At 55.5% G+C, this 14105-nt stretch overlaps 1 protein-coding gene across 1 annotated transcript in view; it reads left to right on the plus strand.

The window, feature by feature from the left end:
* LRFN1 (leucine rich repeat and fibronectin type III domain containing 1) overlaps nt 1-13674 on the plus strand; it is a 76415-nt gene extending 62741 nt beyond the window's left edge. The window contains exons 2-3 of the mRNA XM_077318509.1: nt 608-2008; nt 11662-13674. Of these exons, the coding sequence (XP_077174624.1) occupies nt 633-2008; nt 11662-12541 (2256 nt within the window). The 5' untranslated portion in view covers nt 608-632 and the 3' untranslated portion in view covers nt 12542-13674. The remainder of the gene's footprint in view (nt 1-607; nt 2009-11661) is intronic.
* Nucleotides 13675-14105: the final 431 nt, after the last annotated feature.

Consider the following 14105-nt stretch of genomic DNA (forward strand, 5'->3'; position numbering starts at 1 on the left):
GTTCTCTCAGAGCTCTCACAGCGCCACCCCTGCCTCACAGGGTCTCTGTTTTGGAGAGAGGAAGGGATGGTGATTGGAAGCCGCTTGGAACTCCTCCTTGTATTAGTTAGACCCAGCAAAGGTTTCTCCCCGGCTCCGACTCCAGAAATTTCCCACCTGGGAGTCAGTCACCCTAGCAGAGGGACAGCTCTGAGGCCTGCCCCAGGTGGCTTTCCAGACGGCCCGGTCAGTTGGCATAAGAGCAGCAAAGATCCCAGGTTCCCCCATCTCCCCTGTAGGGTTGTTGTAGAGTGATTTGGCTGGGAGTGTGCGGTTGAGAATTGTACTACTACAATAAAATTAAAAATAAATATGGTAGGGATTTTGAGTTTCTGGAAGAGTATCGTCAGGGGACAGGGCGGCATCGTCTTGTCTGAGCCCTTCCCTGTTGAATCTCCTTTTCCTTCCTTGTGGGTAAACCTGGCAGGAGTTCCGTGCTCTCTCTGCCTCAGGGGAGGGCTAGTCCAGTACAGGTCTGGAGAGGCTCTGTGGGCGGTCAGGTGACGGGGCTAGGGGGTCATCCCCACCGAGCCCCTTGCAGGCTAACCCTCTCCTCTCCTCCCTCCAGGGCCTGGGAGGGGACGGCCAGTACCATGGAAAAACTCTTCCTGCCTCTCTTGATGCTTGGAAGCCTGGCCAGAGCGCAGCACTGCCCGGGCCGCTGCATCTGCCAGAACATCTCCCCGACGCTGACCATGCTGTGTGCCAAGACGGGCCTCCTCTTCGTCCCCCCCTCCATCGACCGGCGCACGGTGGAGCTGCGCCTGACCGACAACTTCATCACGGTCATCCGCCGCAAGGACTTCTCCAACATGACCAACCTGGTGCACCTCACCCTCTCGCGCAACACCATCAGCCAGATCCTGCCCTTCGCCTTCTCGGACCTGCGTGCCTTACGCGCCCTGCACATGGACAGCAACCGCCTGGCTGCCCTGAAGAACGAGCACTTCCAGGGGCTCGGCAACCTCCGGCACCTCATCCTCGGCAACAACCAGATCAGCCACATCGAGGCTTCGTCCTTCAACGAGTTCCTGGCCACCGTGGAAGACCTGGACCTCTCCTACAACAACCTGGAGACCCTGCCCTGGGAGGCCATTGGCCAGATGGCGAGCCTCAACACCCTCACCCTGGACCACAACCTCATCGACCACATCTCCGAGGGCACCTTCTCGCAACTCCACAAGCTGGTGCGGCTGGACATGACGTCCAACCGGCTGCAGAAGCTGCCCCCGGACAACCTCTTCCTGAGGGCCCAGGTCATGGCCAACGCCCGCGGGACGCACCCGTCCACCCTGACCATCAGCTTCGGGGGCAACCCCCTGCACTGCAACTGCGAGCTCCTCTGGCTGCGGAGGCTGACCAGGGAGGACGACCTGGAGACGTGCGCCTCCCCCGAGCACTTGATGGACAAGTACTTCTGGTCGATCCCCGAGGAGGAGTTCATCTGCGAGCCGCCCCTCATCACCCGCCAGTACTCCAGCAAGGCGTTCATCATGGAAGGCCAGGGGGTGAGCCTGAAGTGCAAGGCGGTGGGCGACCCGGAGCCCTCCATCCACTGGATCGCCCCCGACGGGAAGCTGATCCACAACACCACCCGCACGACGCTTTTCGACAACGGCACGCTGGAGGTGCTGATCACCACCCTGAAGGACAACGGCATCTTCACCTGCATCGCCTCCAACGCCGCCGGGGAGGCCACGGCCCCCGTGGAGATCTACATTGTGCCCCTGCCGCTCCTCGTGAACAACACCGGCCACATGAAAGAGCCCGACCCCGGCTCGTCCGACATCACGACCTCCGCCAAGTCTGGCGCCAACGACACCAAGAACCACCTGGACAGGAAGATCATCGCGGCCGATCTGACCGCCACCTCGGTGGTCATCCACTGGCCGTCTGAGCGGCACATCCCCGGCATCCGCATGTACCAGATTCAGTACAACAGCAGCCTGGATGACTCCCTGGTCTACAGGTGAGGAGGGAGGAGAAGGGGTGGGTGCTTCGTGCTCTCTGGCATGGGTGCGCCAAGGATATCAACAGCGGACGGGGACATTTTTGTGGGTGTACCAACAAGCACTTCCAGGTTCCAGCTCTGGAGAGTCAAAGCCCCTTCGTCAGACACAGTCTGCCTGGTGTGGTGGTTATGAGCGGTGGTCTCTAATCTGGAGAACCAGGTTTGATTCTCTTCTGCTGGGTGACCTTGGACCTGACCCAGTTTTCCGAGAGATGTTCTCACAGAACAGTTCTCTCAGAGCTTTCTCAGCCTCACCTGCCTCACAGGGTGTCTGCTGTGGGGAGAGGAGGGGAAAGGGGTTTGTAAGCCTGTGGTTTTAGAGCCAGCGGTGCATGTTGTGAGCCCATATCCTGTTAGTAAGGACTCCTTGGAAAAAGAGCTTTGCCAAGAGTTCCCAGCTTCACCCACGCCTCAACTGGAGGAGGGCTTAACCCAGCCAGATGTTCAACAGGCAGAGCGCTCTGACCAGCAGGAGAGAATGGAGCTGCAGACAAACCAGGGCTCAGGCTCCAAAGTGGTTGCAGAAGCTCCTCCTTCCTCTGCCCAGCTTCCAGCTGCAGCTCCCTATCTGGTCAGCCCACCTTGCTCACCTGAGCCAATTAAGCAATGCTCTACCTGCTTAGAGAGCATCCAGTCTAAAAGGTACCATACAAGGTTCACAAAACAGTGGCTGACTGCAGAAGCCTGTGAATCCTGACAGAGTGAGGACAAACAGGCTACTGAAAACCTAGATTAACTTGGGGTTAGGAAGCCTGGGCTGCAGTTGCAACTTTGCATCTACCTGTTTCTTCTGTCAATGCCCTTGGCCTGCCTGAACAAAGCCTTGACTCGCTGGACTGGACTGTCTGTCCCCTTGGAATTCTGTTTTTGGATACCTATTCTCTCTGTCTTCCTGACAGCTCATCTGTGCTTCCTTCCAGCAGAGAACTGAAATCTGAGACCAACACAGTGTAGTGGTTAAGAGCAGCAGGCTCCCATTTGGAGAGCTGGGTTTGATTCCCCACTCTTCCCCCACAGGCATCCAGTTGGGTGACCTTGGGCCAGTCACAGTTCTCTTAGGACTGTTCTCTCAGGATCCACTGCCTCACAGGGTCTGTGTTGTGGGGAGAGGATGAGAAGGGGATTTGAATTCGCTTTGGGGCTCCTTCAGTTATTGAAAAGCGGAGTATGGAAAGCCAGCTCTCCTTCATTTAAGGAGAAAGCTGCCAGATAGAATTCATGGCTGCAGAAGAAAGGTTTAGGGCATGTGGGTGAGTTCTCCATATTCAAAACATGCCACGGAATGACTTTGTGCATCATTTGGGTGTTCTGCTGACTTGGCATTCTGAACCTGCTGTTGCCTGTGCTGTCCATCCAAGCTGCGCACGTCTCCAGTCCGGTTGGCATCGGGCCAATTTCCCTGCAGCTCTTTATTGCTCGCTCGCTCCTGGCTTTAGCAGCTCTCCCTGGAACAGTTCAGCAGGGAAAGATTAGCGTTTGAGACGAAGGAACTGGGAAATCAGTGCTTTGGATGGAGAGGAGGAAAATCCAGGCGCCAGAAGGGGCAACTCATGTCCAGCTGCAGAACAGAGCAGGGGGGAGGCAGAAGGGGGTCCCAGAATCCCACTTTTCAGAGAAAGTTGCTCTGGGTAAGAGCCATGGATTTGGACATCTCTGACCACACCCGTTTTCCTCCTTAGTGTGAACCTAGGCCAAGGGGGACCACGGTAAGTCACTGGGGGGTCTCCCTTCCCAGGACTGACCCTGCTTAGCTTCCTACTTAGGGCCCCCCCAGCAAGGGGCTCCCAAAGCCAGGGAGGAGCAGAGAGGGTTGGCTCTCCCCTTCCTCTACAGAGCCTTCCTGGGGGTCTCCCATCCCAGGACTGACCCTGCTTAGCTTCCCACTCATGCCCCCCCCAGCAAGGGGCTCCCAAGGCCAGGGAGGAGCAGAGGGGGTTGGCTCTCCCCTTCCCCTGCAGAGCCTTCCTGGGGTCTCCCTCCCAAGGACTGACCCTGCTTAGCTTCCCACTTAGCCCCCCCCCCCAGCAAGGGGCTCCCAAGGCCAGGGAGGAGCAGAGGGGGTGGGCTCTCCCCTTCCTCTGCAGAGCCTTCCTAGAGTCTCCCTCCCAAGGACTGACCCTGCTTAGCTTCCCACTTAGGGCCCCCCCAGCAAGGGGCTCCCAAGGCCAGGGAGGAGCAGAGGGGGTGGGCTCTCCCCTTCCTCTGCAGAGCCTTCCTGGGGGTCTCCCTTCCCAGGACGGACCCTGCTTAGGCTGTGTTCCCAGTGGCAGACACCAAAATGGAGCTAAGGCTGGAACCCCTGTCCCTTCCCTACACAGCCCCAGGCAAACTGGGGCAGGCTGCCTGTTGCGGGGAGAGGAAGAGAAACCTGTTTGTAAGCCCCTTTTGGACTCCATCAGGTTGTAAAAAACGGCTCTTTTTCTTCTGTGTAAGATATGCTTCTATTGTTGCCCATAAAATTTATTTCTCTTGTTACCGCGGAAGTCAGGCCATCTTTGTAATTTGTTTGGGCAGCCTGGAGTTTCAGGGATCACGTGGAAAAGCCTCTGTTCTTCCGTGGGAAATGGATATGTTTTACATTTAGCCCCACAGAGCCCTTGGAAAACAGCCCCCAATTCCGCACGAGGGTCCCGTCACCTGAAGATCCGGCAGGGAGGCTGGGGGTGCCTCATTCTTGGGGAAGCTGCAGGGGCTTCTCCCTGGTGGCTCCATCGTCCCAGAACTCTCCCCTTCCCCCCCCCCAGTACAATCTGCCTCCTTTGCTGTGGTCCAGACACCTGTCCAAGGCGGCGGTTTTACCCCCATGCGTTTCAAATTTGGGCTTTCCAGGCAGCGAGAGGTTTTCTGCGGCTTCCGTCGTTAACATATCTAACCGTGTTAACGATATTAGCGATAATTGGGTTTATTTATGACGGCAAGAATAACTTGGGCTTAATTAAATCATGTCTGTTGTTGACGGCTGTTTGGGGGCCGTGGGACCAACCGAAGCACAGCAAAGAGAAACTTTAAATATAGACCCATGTAATGAGGCCGAGTTCTGGGGATGGAGGGTGCAGGGGGGGGGCGGGGATTGGAGGGCCTTGATTGACAGAACGGGGCGGCTGCTTCAGGTAACGCCGTTGGGTCCAGAGATGCACCGTTGGCTCAAGGCCAAGGGAAGAGCCAGGGCGGGGTAGTGGTTAGGGCAGGGCTGGTCAAACTGCGGCCCTCCAGATGTCCGTGGACTACAATTCCCAGGAGCCCCTGCCAGCGAATGCTAGTAGCCGAGCTTGGCGAAGATGGAAAAATGCCTGGCCGGCTACTTTCCTGACCTGCGCCTCCAAAGTCAGGGAGGCATCAATGGTCACACCCAAGTTTCTGGCCTGGGACGCGAAGGTAAGATGCGCCCCAGCCAGGGTGGGTAAACGCGCTTCCTGTTCCCGCCCCCTACTTCCCAGCCACAGGACCTCCGTCTTGGAGGGGTTGAGTTTCAGGCGACTCTGCTCGAACCATTCTGTCACCGCTTCCAAACATCTGGCAAATGGTTCCGGGGGAGAGTCCGGGCGGCCGTCCATGGGGAGATAGAGCTGGGTGTCGTCAGCGTACTGATGGCAGCCCAACCCAAAACTCCGTACCAGCTGGGCCAGAGGGCACATGAAGATGTTAAATAGTGTGGGGGAGAGAACCGCGCCCTGTGGGACCCCACAAGGGAGTCCATAAGGGCGCGAGAGCTCATCCCCCACTGCAACCCTCTGGGTCCGGTTCTGGAGGAAGGAGCGTATCCAGCGCAAGGCTGTGCCCCGTATCCCCGTACCGGCGAGGCGGTGGACCAAGATCTCATGGTCCACGGTGTCGAAAGCAGCCGACAGATCCAGAAGGACCAGCACGGCTGACCCACCTCTATCCAGCTGGCGACGGAGATCATCCAGCAGGGTGACCAACACCGTCTCCACCCCGTGGCCAGGGCGGAAGCCAGACTGATATGGATCGAGTGCCGAAGTTTCACCCAAGAAAGCCAGGAGCTGGTCCGCCGCAGCGGTTAAGATATTAACAGCGGCACTTTGCCATGGCCTGCCTCTGCGTAGCCACCCTCTGGGTTTTCTCGGTGGTCTCCAATCCAGGGCCGACCCCGCTTAGCCTCTGAGGTCTGATGAGATGAGGCTAGCCGGCCCCCCCCCCTCCCAGGTCAGAGCACAGAGGGCTTCTTTGATCAGGCAGGGTATCCGGTGCCACTAAATTGTCCTGGGGTGCCAGCCCTGGTCTTCAGCACTGTGCGCCTCCCCTCCCCCCATCCCTCAAACGGCTTGCATCTTTTACCCCCCAACGTGGTCAAGGATTGACATGACCGCCAGGAAGGAGGCGCAGGAGGGCAGAGGATGAAGTGGGGTCCATTTCAGATGTGCCGGGAGGGCCAGGCCCTTTCTGAAATTGCTGCCCTCGAATCCCAGAGGGGTGAGAACTGCGGTGGACACAATGCTCTGCACATGCTCAGAGCTGCAGTTGTCTCCCGTAGCCACGTCAGATGTTCATGGACTCATCCTTGGAGGCTAAGCCCTGGTTCAGCGTTGGGCAGCTGTGCTACCGGAGGCTGTTTCCTGTCTCGAAAAAGAGGGTGAGGAGGGGGCTTTTGCCCCCTGTGCATTGCTCTGTTTAGCCATGTTTTCATCATGGATCTTTATGTATTTGAGTCACATTCCATTTCTCTCCTAAGCTGCCTTGAGTTCTGCAGAGCAGGAAAGGGGCTAATAAATGTTTTAAAGAAAGACAGAATTCCTCCCCCAGGAAAATGCAGCTGTTTGCGATGCAGCTCTCGAATGCCCGGCTGTTTGCCTGCCGCTTCTCCGGCCTCTCGCCAGAGGATGTGGGTCCAGGCCAGGGATTCCCAACCAGGGAGCTCCCCAGGGGTTACGTGGCCCTGCCCAGAAGTTCCAGCAACCGCTGACATCACTAGATGTCCCTGGAGCCCCCTTCCCCTCCTGCTCTGCAGGCCTTGGGCTTATCTGCACTGGGCTTTTAAAGCTGATGGTGTTCTGTTAAACAAAAGCCATCTGCACCTGATACTGATTTCTGCTCCGATCCTCCTCGTTGGATTTCCCACCCACCCCAGTCTGCACAGCTGAGCATTGACTCTGGAGTCAAACTACTTATTCCCCAGCATATCCAGGATTGGATTTTCACCGCTTCATCAGAGAAACGCAAGCCCATGGTCCTCTATTCTGGGTTTTCCCCTCCCCACCCACTGCAGCTGCACCTCCAGCACTGACTTTGTGCTGATGTTTCTGCTGATTGGTTAGAATGCTAACAGAAAAAAGAGAGAACCTGTCCCAGGCTATGAAAATCTGTCTACAATATAATATTTATACAATACTCCATAAAAAGATATTGAATCCAACATCAAAATATGTCTTGTCTCTATTTTAATGACTAGTGAAGCAACCAAAACAGACTCTAGATTTGTGCCATTTTCAATGCTGAATCAGTGTTGGTTTCCTCTGTACAGAAAATTACAGTAAAGTTACACTCGGTGTAAATTCCATCACGGTAAATCAATTAACAAACCCAATTTGCAAAACAAGCATACCTCCTATGATTGTGAAACTTAACTAGCAAGTTTACAATATTTCAATATTCATCCTATAAGAAAATGTAATATAAAGAATGTTTTGACCAACTAGAAAACCGGGTTTGATTCCCCACTCCTCCTCCACATGCAGCCAGCTGGGTGACTTTGGGCCAGCCCCAGTTCTCGCAGAGCTCTCTCAGCCCCAGCGACCTACAAGGGTGTCTGTTGTGGGGAGGGGAAGGGAAGGTGATTGGAAAACACTTGGAGACTCCTTTGAATAGTCAAAAGCAGGGTATAAACATACTAGGTCTTCTGCCCCCATAAAATGAAAAAAACCTACAGGAGGTTTCCAATTTCCAATGAATGTAGAGCTTGACCTTTCTCTTGAGCCGTTTCCCCAGCCAATGATCCCCACTCAGCTTCCTTTAAAACCCTGTGGGGAAATACAGATGGCTATAATGGGAGGGGAACCTTAACCCCCCCCCCTTCCTGGGGATAAAATCATGCATACATGGCATTATGCATTCATTTATTTGTATGTATTTCCCGCCACAGCCGAGACTTGCCGTGGCTTAGACCAGCGGTCCCCAACCCCCGTCCGCAGACTGGTACCAGTTCATGGATCAGTGGGTACTCCCTGCTCCTCCACACTCTCACAACAACAGCCCTGTAAGGTTGGCCGGGCCGAGAGTTTGCAACAGGCCCAAAGGGCACCCAGTGAGCTTCTGTGATAGAAGGCAGAATTCGAACATGGGATCTCTCCACTACATCACACTGGCTGTAAGCACAGCCATTGGGGAAGGGGAAATCTCAGTTTGAGGATAAAACTAAATCTCTTCTTCCCCCGCATTGTGACTTAGGGCCTCAGTCCACCCATCCATCCATCCATCCCTCCCTCCATCCATCCAGCCATCCCTCCCTCCCTCCCTCCCTCCATCCATCCCTCCCTCCATCCATCCAGCCATCCCTCCCTCCCTCCCTCCCTCCATCCCTCCCTCCCTCTATCCATCCCTCCCTCCCTCCCTCCCTCCCTCCATCCCTCCCTCCATCCATCCTTCCCCAATGTTGCTTTTGAGGAGCAGAAAAACATATCAATAATTCCACTCCAGGGAGTCTGGCTTGCCCTCTTGGTGACTGCAAAGATTTGGAATAGAAAGGCATCATTTGCTCTATGAGGGAGCAAGAAGGGGCACTCTGTACGTGCTCAGAGGGACTTGCTCTGCCTTGCTGTTATTAGAGCATGGCCCCGGACAGGAGGGAGGGAGGGTCCGAAGTGGTTGTGGTTGGGACTGTGGAAAGGCACTCTGCCCATGCTCAGCGGTACTTTTCTCCATCTCTGTGTGTCCCCAGGGGTGACTCAAGGCATTAAATGGGTTCAGGGGCTCCACCCTGGCTCAGACTGAGCCTGGTTTTACATAGAGACGGGGCCTGGGTTCGAGTTTTCTTCTCGTCTCTTTCCCCTGGGGAGGATTTCTTACAAGGGCGCCCCAAGTGGCAGGGGCTGGAAATGACCACCTCTAAAGAAAGCTTGCTTCCCTGGGAAATGTTGGTTGTCAGAAACGACTCCCTGTAGGGAATCTATCCCATTGTACTAGTATTCTGATTATAAGAATACACTAGGGGCCAGGCCCATTGCATTCAGGATTGGGGTGTGTGTGGAAGAACTCTGTGGATGGCCTCCACCCCACCCCCCAGGACCTGGAAGGGCTGCAGGCAGCTGTTAGGGAACACACCAGCGGGGGCAGCTCTCACGCGGCAGGGATCTGCAGCCTCCGAGCCTCAGAGGGAAGTGGAAGGAGGAGGGGGTGGTCAGGGGTGGGGGACGGAAGGTGATTGGCTGGCCGTTGGACAGACAGGCAAGCCGGCCGGAGGAGGAAATACTCAGGGGCGGGACAGTTGCCCTGAGTGGGTGTTAAGCACTGAGTGGCACTTAAGCCATGAAACCAACTCCTCCTCCAAGGCCTTACCAGAAATATTAAGGTGAACAGATTATGTATTCTTGCTGACCTTGCCTGATTTCCTGTAGCAAGATCTGGTTCAATTCTCAATGAACTCCAGTCGCAGAAGGCATTTTGATCGTGGATTTACAGCCGTTACGGAAATATCAGCTCACCTGCCTTTGACTAGAGGTTAAGTCCTGCCTGCTCACCTTGCTTTAAAAAAGATCCCGAACGCCGTTAGGAGTGCGGACTTCTAATCTGGCATGCCGGGTTCGATTCTGCACTCCCCCACATGCAGCCAGCTGGGTGACCTTGGGCTCGCCACAGCACTGATAAAACTGTTCTGACCGGGCAGTGATATCAGCGCTCTCTCAGCCTCACCCACCCCACAGGGTGTCTGTTGTGGGGAGAGGAAAGGGAAGGCGATTGGAACCATTTGGAGACTCCGGGTAGAGAAAAGCAGCATATAAGAACCAACTCTTCTTCTTCTTCTTCTTCTTCTTCTTCTTCTTCTTCTTCTTCTTCTTCTTCTTCTTCTTCTTCTTCTTCTTCTTCTTCTTCTTCTTCTTCTTCTTCTTCTTCTTCTTCTTCTTCTTCTAATGAGAATGACACGGGGAAGCAAGAAGAGGCTTAGCAGAAGAGAAGGGTATGATTTTCCTATGCAAATCCAGAGGTGTGATTGGCAAACAATATTTCTCTGGGTGACGTTTCTCTCTGTGTGTATGTGAGACAGTTCATCGCAACAATTCCTAAAAGCAGTTTAAGGAAATAACCTGAAAGTTGATTTGCTTTAAATTTTGCTTAAGCTAATATGGTGGAGGAAAGTTAGGTGCTCCAATCAAGTTGGCCCCTTTGTTTATGCAGCCGGCCAAGGGATCATCACACACACACACACACTAGTTCCTGACGTCTTGCCTCATAAAGAGAATTCTTCTTCTTTTTTTCCGATGAAAGGAAAGTCTTTGAAGGTTCACAGTCCTTAGTTCAAAGAACAACACTCAGAATTAATTTCATCCGTACTGTCCAAAATTAAAGGTTGCCAGACAAACCATGTCATATCGATCCATGAGATCTCTGGGGCGGAATGTTTTAATAGATGAATTCTTAGGGAACTTAATCCGTCCCGATTCTCGGTTTGGTTGCGGAAGTAAAATATCTCGTCACCCCGTGACCCCACTGGGCAGGAAGGGATCTGCCAGGGACCTCCAATCAGCAACCTAATTTAAGTGCAACCTAATTGGGGCTCATTGCCAGGTCCTCAGTTCAATCTCCAGGATCTCCATGGAGAAAGGACCAGGCAGGAGGGTATGGGAAAGACCTCGGCCTGAGACCCTGGAGAGCCATAGCTCAGGAGCAGAGCCTGTGCTTGGCAGGCAGAAGGTCCCAGGTTCAATCTCTGGTGGCATCTCCAATTAAAGAGGAAAGGGCAGGAGGGGAGGGGAAAGACCTCGGCCTGAGACCCTGGAGAGCCCTGGAGATAGGCTACAGGTCAACGGAAGAGCCTGTGCTTGGCGTGCAGAAGGTCCCAGGTTCAATCTCTGGTGGCATCTCCAATTAAAGAGGAAAGGGCAGGAGGGGAGGGGAAAGACCTCGGCCTGAGACCCTGGAGAGCCCTGGAGATAGGCTACAGGTCAACGGAAGAGCCTGTGCTTGGCGTGCAGAAGGTCCCAGGTTCAATCTCTGGTGGCATCTCCAATTAAAGAGGAAAGGGCAGGAGGGGAGGGGAAAGACCTTTGTGTGAGACCTTGGAGAGCCATTGAGATAGGCTACAGGTCAATGGAAGAGCCTGTGCTTGGCGTGCAGAAGGTCCCAGGCTCAATCTCTGGTGGCATCTCCAATTAAAGAGGAAAGGGCAGGAGGGGAGGGGGAAGATCTTTGTGTGAGACCCTGGAGAGCCATGGAGATAGGCTACAGGTCAACGGAAGAGCCTGTGCTTGGCGTGCAGAAGGTCCCAGGTTCAATCTCTGGTGGCATCTCCAATTAAAAAGGACCTGGCAGGAGGGGATGGGAAAGGCCTCAGGCTGAGACCCTGGAGAGCAGCTGCCAGCCTGAGTTGGAAACAGTAACCTTGATGGACTGAACGTCTGAATACGTATCAGGCGGCTTCACGTGTGTCTTCTCTCTCCTAGGATGATCCCCTCGTCCAGCAAGACCTTCCTGGTCAATGACCTTGCAGCGGGGAGAGACTACGACCTCTGCGTCTTGGCTGTCTACGACGACGGGGTGACGTCCCTCACGGCCACCCGGGTGGTGGGCTGCGTCCAGTTCACCACCGAGGGGGAGAGCACCCAGTGCCACTCGCTGCACACCCAGTTCCTGGGGGGGACCATGATCATCATCATCGGGGGCATCATCGTGGCCTCCGTCCTGGTCTTCATCATCATCCTCATGATCCGCTACAAGGTCTACAGCGGGCAGGACGAGCACAAGAAGGCCAAGGTCAGCAACGTCTACTCCCAGACCAACGGGAGCCAGCCCCCCGCCGCCGCCGCCCCCGCCCCCTCGCCCCTCCCGGCCTCCAAGGTGGGGGAGGACAGATACGAAACCCTCCAAGAGGTCAGCTCCAAGGAAGTCACGGCGCTTGCGGGGGAAACCAAGGAAGACGCCGGCGATGGTCCGGACATCGCCTTGACGGAGCTGGAGAAGAGGGGCTCCCAGAGGCCTCCCAACCTCCAGACGGAGGCACTCCTGACTTCCGAGGAGCGGCCCCCCGGGAGCGGCTCGTCGGTTTCCTTGTGCCTCCTCAAGGACACCAGTGCGGGGGCCCAGCTCCGCCCCCGGTTGAGCAGCAGCGGTCTGGGGGCCTTCCCCCGCGAGCTGTCGAGGACTCACCACCACCGGCACTCCTTCGACGGGGACTACTCCCTGTTCCAGAGTCACAGCTACCCCCGCCGGGCACGGACAAAAAGACACCTGTCCACCTCGCAGTTGAACTCGGAGGACTGCCCCCTGGGACAGAGGCGGGTCATTTTTAGCAGCACAGAGTGGATGCTGGAAAGCACGGTGTGAGACGCGCAGGGCGGGAGGGTGGGCGGGGCGGGCGACGGCACTGCCGGAGGGGAGGAGGGGAGAAGGGAGCAGGCCGACTCGCGAGAAGACGGGGATGGATCCGGCCCGTCCCCCGATCTCTTTCCAAAACAACCGCTTCTTTCTCGGAGCTTCTGCAGCGGTGCCTTAGCCGAGCCACACAGGAGAAACAGACATGGGAAGAGGATGGCACAGACCCCGCAGGGCGTTTTTGGGAAAGAGAGCAGCGACCAGGCCGCCGGTCAGCGTGGCAAAGGGAGGGCAGGAGCAGGGTGGGGGCAGGACTGCCCAACGGTGCTGGGGTCGTGCTGGGGGCTGGGGGAGCGCTCGGGGGCGGGAGGCCAAGGAAGAGACACATATGCACAGATGACACGAAATTAAACAAAGATCCTTTTTTTCCCCCCCTCTTTATGCATTAATAACTGTTCCAATAAAAAGGAGACGCGTGCAGAGTTGTTTCGAGAGAGAACCGAGCAAAAAAAACACACAAAAAGAATAAAACCAGAATGCCCGGTGGAGCTGGGGGGGACGGGACCAAAAGGGGGGGGGCGTCCCTTCCTACACGCTGCCCCGCCCCCACTGAGACGATTCAGTTGCTCTATTTATTGTATCTGGCTGGTCTAGATAAACATTTCTGTGTCCCCTGTGTTCATTACCGGAGAAGTCATTCGACACCCCCCCCCGAACTCCCCCTTGTGGTGCTTGTCCCCAATCCCATCCCCCGACCACAGAAATCTAAGACCCCCCCCCCAATTTCTGCTGCCCTGCCCTCGACCCCAGTCTTTCAAACAGACCCCCTCCCACCCAGTTCTGTCCCTGAACCGGCTTCCTTCTCTGCCCCCCTGTACCCGCCCGATCCCCCGCCGCCACCCCCCCCAAAGAAAAACCTCACCTTAAAACCCCACATATTTCCTACCCAAACCAAGACTTTTAAAAAGACAATTCCCCACCCCACCCAACCCCATGAGTGTTGACCACAAGTTTTTACTTTAAAAACCTGTGTTGCTGTGGCCGCCCCCCCCCTCGGCCCCTCCCTTCCTCTCCCAGCCCCACCCAGCCCCCCTCCCTCCATAGCAGGGTTTCAAGAGGTGATTAAATCTTTTGTGTGTGAACTGGAGTTGGATCCGGCTGGTGTTTTTCCTGAGGGGCGGGGCACGGGTGCAGAGCTGTCATGGGAAGGGGTGACGTTCAGGGTGCTGCCAGGGAAATCAGACCCCTCGGAGGGGAATGGCAAACACAGGGGTAGGCAAACTGCGGCCCTCCAGATGTCCATGGACTACAATTCCCATGAGCCCCTGCCAGCGAATGCTGGCAGGGGCTCATGGGAATTGTGGTCCATGGACATCTGGAGGGCCACAGTTTGCCTACCCCTGGGCAAGCAGACCCCCATTCTGAGCCTGCACCTTGATTATATCCTTCAACGCGGTGATTTCTATTCATGGGAATTGGATTTATTTATCAAGATTTATACACTGCGTTGCCGGTTTCCACCAGGTCCTCAGAGTGACAAGCATTCGGCATACGGAGGCAGAGGGCTGTTAATTTG

This window comes from Paroedura picta, unplaced genomic scaffold (assembly GCF_049243985.1).
Source record: "Paroedura picta isolate Pp20150507F unplaced genomic scaffold, Ppicta_v3.0 Ppicta_v3_sca21, whole genome shotgun sequence".
NCBI lineage: Eukaryota > Metazoa > Chordata > Lepidosauria > Squamata > Gekkonidae > Paroedura > Paroedura picta.